The sequence below is a fragment of the Microtus ochrogaster genome, chromosome 15 (genome assembly GCF_000317375.1).
Source record: "Microtus ochrogaster isolate Prairie Vole_2 chromosome 15, MicOch1.0, whole genome shotgun sequence".
NCBI classification, from domain to species: Eukaryota; Metazoa; Chordata; class Mammalia; order Rodentia; family Cricetidae; genus Microtus; species Microtus ochrogaster.
This window is the reverse complement of record NC_022017.1, coordinates 6,318,198-6,326,135: the sequence shown is the minus strand read 5'-3', so window position 1 is coordinate 6,326,135 and position 7,938 is coordinate 6,318,198. Positions and strand designations below refer to the sequence as shown.

Below are 7,938 nucleotides of genomic sequence, written 5' to 3'. Positions count from 1 at the left end.
GAGAGAGAGAGAGAGACTAGACTCTGCATATGTGCAACAGAAGCCGAGCCTATGAGTAAGTGGAGCATCCAGAGAAACTCGCTTTCCCTGCAAATGCGGGTGAGAAACGGATAGACTTCCCTTGAGGTGTGTGGACACTGTGATTTGAAACCAACGACGACAAACAGGACTTGAAACTTTCCCTGAGATACAGACAGCTCTGAGGCACCAGAGCAGAGTCCAGGCAAAGTGGAGGAATGGACTAGATGGGGGGACACCCCAACGGACATGGTCACAAGCATTAGCGATGTAACCCCTTTCTGCTTTATCTCAAGGAAGTACCATCCTGAAATGGCCTGGAGGAACCACAGCGCCATCACAGAGTTCCTTCTCACGGGGCTCTCTGATGACCCCCTCATCGAGGCTCTGCTTTTCGTGCTGTTCCTGGGGATTTACCTCCTCACCATGACGGGGAACCTGATGCTGCTGCTGGTGATCAGGGCTGACTCCCACCTCCACACGCCCATGTACTTCTTCTTAAGCAACCTGTCCTTCCTGGACCTCTGCTTCTCATCTGTCACGGTACCAAAGCTACTGAAGGACCTCCTGTCTGAGAAGAAAAGCATCTCGATAGAGGGCTGCCTGGCTCAGGTCTTCTTCGTGTTCATCACTGCGGGGACTGAAGCCTTTCTTCTCTCAATGATGGCCTATGACCGCTATGCTGCTGTGTGCCACCCGCTGCTCTATGGCCAGATGATGAGCAATGAATTCTGTCTGAAGCTCGTTCTGCTCTCCTGGCTCCTGGCCTCTCTCAGCTCAGTAGTCATTGTGCTCTTGGCTGTGAACCTGGACTTCTGTGAGGCCTATACCATACACCACTACATATGTGAGCTACCCTCTCTCTTTCCCCTAGCTTGCTCTGACATCTCCATCAATGTTGACATCTTGATCTGCTCCATCTTGCTGCATGGGCTCGGAACCTTTCTGCCAATCTTCTTTTCTTATGCCCGCATCGTCTCCACCATCCTGAACATGAAATCCACCACAGGGCGGAGCAAAGCATTTAACACTTGCTCTTCCCACCTCATAGCCGTGGTCCTGTTCTTTGGGTCAGGTTTGGTTCGTTATCTTATGCCCACATCCGGTTCTTCCCTGGATTTGCTCTCCTCCTTGCAGTACAGCGCAGTCACACCCATGCTGAATCCCCTCATCTACAGCCTGAAAAACAAGGAGGTAAAGGCAGCCGTGCAAAGGACGGTAGGGAAATGCCTACGTTACTGGGCGTGACGGCAAAGGCACGGAATGGCAGGAATAGAGTCTGTGTCGTCAAGCACTTGGACTTAAGGTAGAGGTTAGAGCACTGACCAGGGGGAGGCCTATGCCACCCTCTCTGGCTGTGCTAAGAATGTAAAAGAATAGAAAACTGTATTTAGATAGATAATGTTCATATCTAAAATAATGGCCCATCTTGGCTTAGCTTTGCTCTCTGTCATTTCTACCACAATTTTCTTCCTAAGTTACAGAGTTAAGAGTTATAACCCCTGAACAGGTACCTTGTTTTTTTTTAAATGTTTCTATTCATTCTTTGAGAAGCCCACAGAATGTTCTCTGATCATATTCCTTCCCCCAACTCTCCCTCCTAACTTCTTCAACACCCACACCCACCTTCCCGTCCTATCCTCAACTCTATGTATTCTTTTTTATTAAAATTTTTAAGAACTTCACACTGAATTTCTATTACTTCCATCCCTCCTCTCCCCCTGACAACTCCTCCCATGTCCCCATCTAAAAGTCATGACCTTGTCTTCCATGGTTACTATTGGTGTGTGTGTGTGTGTGTGATATAAAACCCACTGGGTCCATTGAGTGTTACTCATGTGTACATGTGTTTAGAGCTGACCACTTATCGGGGGCTCATCTCTGGGGAAAACTGATTGATTTCCCCTCCTTAGCAGCCATTGATTGCCTAGAGCTCTTTGTCTAAAGGTAGAACCTGTGAAACTCCCCCATATATGTTAGTTAGTAGGCTAACTGGTCTTGTTACCACGCAGGGCTTGTTTAGGTTACCCTGTTGAGATTTCATGAGTCTGTCATTCTTATCACGTTTAGAAGATCCTAATTCACAGCAGGCATCCTGGTCCTCTGTCTCCTACCATCTCTTCTCTCCCTCCTCAATGATGTTCCCTGAACCTTAGGTGTAAGGATTGCATCGTGGATGTATTATTTGAGGGCTGGACACCCCTAAAGGTATTGCCTGAGAGGTTTGGATTGCTGCAATCTGCATGGTTTAAGGACTGACCTAACTGGGTAAAAAGGGAATGAAGAAACCAAAGACACACAGGCACGCTGTGCTGGCTAGTTTTATATCAAACAGACACAAGCTAGAGCTAGCTGGAGGAAGGGAACTTCAATTAAGAAAATGCTTCTATACATCCCAGAAACAACTGAGAAACAACTGACCCAAGCAAGTGGGAGTTCACTGACTCCAGACTGTCAACTGGGGAACCTGCATTAGATCAAGCTAGACCCTCTAAATGTGGGTAATAGTTGTGTGTCTTGGGCAGTTTGTGGGGCCACCAGCAGTGGAACCAGTACTTGACCCTAGTACATGAACTGGTTCTTTGGAGCCCATTTCCTGTAGATGGATACTTTGCTCAGCCTAGATACAGAGGTGAGGGCCTTGGTCCTGCCTCAAGTGATGTGACAGACTTTGTTGACTCCCCCATGGGAGTCTCTGAGACATGGGTAGGGAGGGAAGAAGGTTGGAGAGCAGGAGAACAGGAGGGAGGGGGAACTGGAATTGATATGTAAGATGGTTTTTAAAATTAAAAAAGAAGGAAAAAAGATCCATCTGGAAGGGATTTTCATAATTAGTGACTTATGGAAGAGGGCCCAAGCCCATTGTGAGTGGTGCTGGTGATCCTGGGTTCTATAAGAAAGCAGGCTGAACAACACATGGGGAGCAAGCCAGGAAACAGCATCCTCCATGGCCTCTGCATCAGATCCTGTCTCCAGGGTCTTGCTTTGTTTGAGTTCCTGCTCTGACTTCCTTTGGTGATGGACTGTTACCGGGAAGTATAAGCTGAAATAAACCCTTTTTTCTCTAAGTTTGTTTGGCCCTGGTTCTTCATCACAGCAACAATGACCCTAACTAGGACAAAGATTAGGACCGAGACCATGGGGCATTGCTGTGACATGCCTGACAATTTGGATTGTGGGAGGATTGTGGGAGGGCTTTGGAACTTTGTGCAAGAAAAGCCACTGAGTGTTGAGAGCTCAGTGGGCTGTTCTGTGGGAGCCTGGAAGAGAAGACTGTTGAGAGCAGTGCAGAGGGTGGAAACCTGGCTTGGGAGGTTTCAGAGGGAAGCAAAGACTCTACCAGGCCTTCTGTGTGAAGAGTCTGTGGTGTCTGGTCAGCTGGGGCTGAAGACTCAGCTGTGACTGAGAAGAGACCAGCATCACTGAGCTGAAGAGTCCTGGGAAGTGTTTCCTCGGGATCAGTACACAGAAGCTGTGTTCCAGAGATGGCCAAGGCTGTACCTCTTGTTGGCAGCTGAACTTGGTAGTGTAAGAGTCACCCAGGTAGTACTAGTTTTGAAGGCATAAAGGGGTCATGGAGAGCAACTGAGGCTTGGCACTGTGAGAGGCTAGGAGAGGCCATTGGTGAAGGAAGATACAGCCTCAGTATTAGTTGAAGCCTGACAACTGAAGAGGTCAGGAAGACACCCTATATAATTATAATAAAGCTTGGCTCCATGAAAAGAGCCCAGGAGAGGCTATTGGTGAAAGTGTAGCCCAGTTACAGTGTAGCCCAGTTACAGTGGAAGACCCCAGTGTCTTGGAGATGCCAATACCCTGGGTTGACCACCAAGGACAGCAGCAGCAGTGTGGTGGCTCCCATTGGAGCCTAGGAGGCAAGCTGTGTGTACTTCAGAGGGCAGAGCTGGAGAAGTGACCCAAGCTCCTTGGAGCAGCCCAGAAGATCATGAGGGAATCCCAGATAATTAAACATTGAGTTATGTACATTTTTGGAGTTTGGTTTGCTTTTTTAAGATTGTGACTGTGTCCTGGTTCTTCCCTCTTGAAGTAAGAAAGTATTTCATTTAATTTTGATTTTACAGGAGCCCACAGTTGAGAGACTTTGAATTTTAAAATATTTTGGATTTGAAAGAGACTGAATTTTTAAGTGTTTGAATTTCTAAAGACCACAGGACTTTTAAATTTTGTACTGTTTATATTTTGACATTTATGTTAATGTGTGATATTGGGGAAAACAAGAAAGAAAAGGTTGTAGCTTAAGAGTAATATGTTATATATATGACAAGGGGTCAATTGTGAGGGCTACTTTTATGTCAACTTGACACAAGCTGGAGTTATCTGAAAGGAGGGAACCTCAAATGAGAGAATGCCTCCATTAGATCCAACTGTAAGGCATTTTCTTAATTAGTGATTGATGGGGAGGGCCCAGTCCATTGTGAATGGTGCTGTACTTGGGTTCATGGTCCAAGGCAAGCTAAGCAAGCCATGAGGAGCAAGTCAATAGCCATACCTCTCCATGGCCTCTGCATCAACTCCTGACTCCAGGTTCCTGCCCTGCTTGAGTTCCTTCCTGACTTCCCTCCGTGATGGACTGTTATCTGGCTGTGTAAGTGGAATAAATGTTTTCTCCCCAAGTTTCTTTGGTCAGGATGTTTTACCACAGTGATAGTAACTCTAACTGGGACACACACATACAGACAAGCTGGAGTCAGGTGGGCCATGGACTTTGATGGAGAGGCACCAGCAGCAGCCTGGAAACAGAAGGAGTTTATTTTATACATCTGAATCCAGGAGGCAAGTTTAGTGAGTCTGCTATGGGATAATGCTCTTGCACCCTGTAAAGATTTATCACTCATATTGGCTGAATAAAATGCTGTTGGCAAGTAGCCAGGCAGGAAGTATAGATGGGGTGATCAGACTAAGATGACCACATAGCTCAACTGTAGTAAAGAGGGTGGGCTGCATCCCGCCGCCAGCTAGCTTAACCCAGAAATAATTACACAGAAACTGTGTTCATTTAAACACTGCCTGGCCCATTAGCTCTAGCCCTTTATTGGCCAACTCTCACATCATGATTAACCCATTTCTAATAATCTGTATTTCACCACGAGGTCATGGCTTACTGGGAAAGATTTAGCATGTCTGACTCTAGTGACTCCATGGCAGCTCTCTCTGCCTGCCTTCTTCCCAGCGTCCTGGTCTGTCTACTCCGCCCACCTAATTTTCTGCCCTATCAAAAGGCCAAGGCAGTCTCTTTATTTAACCAATGAAAGTAACACGTCGACAGAAGACCCTCCTACACCACTCAATGGCATGTCCAGCTGCAAGCATTAGTTCCTGGAAATGTGCTGGTATTCTTGTGAAAGGTTAGCTTCAAAACAAGGTCATTCCACTACTTCCTAGTTCTGTGACTTCCTTTAGTAGCAGCCTTTACTTTGGGAATTCATCTACAAAGCTATGAAGAGAGCACACGACTCAGCTAACCCTCACATTGCTACTCCTCCTTAATTCCTGCCAGGGTTCAGCTCGATCCCTGGGGTTTCTGGCAGATTTGGGGTTAATTCCTACAGCTTTGTAGACTCTGTGACTCATCATTGTCCTAGAAATTCTCTTCTACTCACTCATGATTAGATCTTGGAAGCAAAGTAGGGGAATGAATGATAATCACTTGTAAAACAGATAATTAATATTTTGAAATGGAGATAGACTCTTTCCATCTTAGTTTTCCTTTTAATATATTAGTTGTATTAATAGTGGTGTTTTCCAGACCCTCAGGAAATTGGAGACAGCTTAACCTCTGATGAACTTCAAGACCCAAACTATGATCTTTGATGTATAAAGGTATAAACATATATGTAAATATATAAACCACATATGCAATTTTAAATTTTGTAGTATATTTAAGAAGTATTGATTTAATGATATATTTTATTTAATCCTATATAGTCACAATATTATTTTGTATTTAATCTACATCTTTAATTTTAATGTTTTGCAATTTTTTAAAATTATTTATTATGTATACAATATTCTGTCTGTATGCATGAAGGCCAGAAGAGGGCGCTAGACCTTTTTACAGATGGTTGTAAGTCACCATGTGGTTGCTGGGAATTGAACTCAGGACCTTTGGAAGAGCAGGCAATGGTCTTAACCACTGAGCCATCTCTCCAGCCCATGTTTTACAATTTTTATAGTGTTTCAGTTTTGGAAAAACCAAACTGAAATAATGCTAAACCTGAAGTGGTCGATAAGTTGAATAAAAAACTCAGTGGAAAGCCTGAGAAATATATGGATTATTAGGACAGACTATTAAGGCTTGAAGACAGGAAGAAAAATTAAAACATTCACTTAGGATAAAAATAAATTTAAAAATACACATGAACAAGAGTAAGGCAGTGGTGGTGCACACTTTTAATCCCAGCACTTGAGAGGTAGAGACAGGTAGGTCTTTATGAGTTTGAGGCCAGCCTGATCTACAGAGCAAGTTCCAGGACAGGCTTCAAAGCTGTATAGAAAAATCCTGTCTCAAAAAAACAAGAAAAAAAAGAAAGAGAGAGAGAGAAAAAGGAAGAAAGGAAAAAATGAATGAATGAATGAAGTGGGATTCCCCTCCCTCTGTATGCTGTGAATATGTCTTATTACCATTGATTAATAAAGAAGCAGCTTTGGCCTATGGCAGGAAAGAATAAAGACAGGAAGAAAATATGAACAGAGAGAGAGAGAGTAGGCAGAGTCAGAGATGCCACGTAGCTGCTGAAGGATAAAAATGCCCATAACCTTTCCGGTAAGCCACAGCTTCATGGTGATACACAGATTAATAGAAATGGGTTAAATTAAAATATAAGAAATAGCTAGGAATATGTCTAAGCCATTAGCCAAGCAGTGTTATAATTAATATAGTTTCTGTGTAATTATTCAGGTCTAGGCAGCCAGGAAAGTAAAGTACAGTCTCCATTTACAAAATGGTATCCAACCTGGGACATGAAAATGGGAGCAAAGTGCAGCTTCTTGGTAGACAAATTTTTTTCAGATAGGCTTTGTTTGTGGGCTGCAAGCAGAGGTGTGACTCCTTTAAGAAATGGCTTTATGGTTCATACTGGAATCATGAATGGCTCTGGCTTCTTTGGGAGGTCCTTCTACAGAGCAGTTAGGGTTTGTGGGCAGAGTGCTACAAGTTGCTTAATGGCAACATAGACCTGCTGTGTCTCTGGACCCTGGGTGGTGAGCATGGCTCACAGAACTGGCAGTAAATGTACCCCCATCATACTGAAAGATCAAGAGAGACAGAGCCAGCATCCAGGGCCACTACAACCAAGCTGCTTCCCATCTTAAAAGAACTCCTGGCCAGTGAATGATAACAGATATGCAATAAAGACAGATTCAGAGAGAAATAAAGCTCTGAACCAGTTATAGTATGTTTAAAAATATGCATAGGGTTGGGAGAAAGAAGGAAAAGAGTATAGACAGTTATAAAAGGAAATAGTTTTAAAAATAAAACAAAGTCTTAAAGGAAACAATAAAATTAATATAAAAGAGTAAAGACAGTCATAGATTAAAGGAGTAAAGAAAAACAAGCCATGTAAAGATGGAATATACACAGAGAATCTAGATTATATATACTATTTTGTTTCTTTGAATTTTTTTGACTGTAGAGAGACATTTGATTCTGGGGGCTGCTAAGTTAAACCAACATAAAGGTGTCTTGACTTCAAAATTTGCGTCTAAGGATATGTTGCTTTAGAAAAGAGGTTCTGCTTTTGTTTCCACAGAAAATGAGAATTTGTCTTCACCAACCCCGCAACTGACAAAGGTCTGATCTCCAAAATATATAAAGATCTCAAGAAACTAGACCGTAAAAGGCTAATCAACCCAATTATAAAATGGGGCATTGAGCTGAACAGAGAATTCTCAACAGAAGAA

The 7,938-nt window shown here is 43.5% G+C and overlaps 1 protein-coding gene across 1 annotated transcript; it reads left to right on the top strand.

The window, feature by feature from the left end:
- The first annotated feature begins 330 nt into the window (after positions 1–330).
- Positions 331–1,266, top strand: LOC101982301 (olfactory receptor 8S1-like). The gene has a single exon (XM_005353969.2). It carries the CDS (start codon positions 331–333, stop codon positions 1,264–1,266), a length of 936 nt encoding a protein of 311 aa, XP_005354026.1.
- The last annotated feature ends 6,672 nt before the right edge of the window (positions 1,267–7,938 follow it).

Coding starts and splice junctions, on each gene's coding strand:
- LOC101982301 (XM_005353969.2), top strand. CDS start 331: ATGGCCTGGAGGAACCACAGCGCCATCACAGAGTTCCTTCTCACGGGG.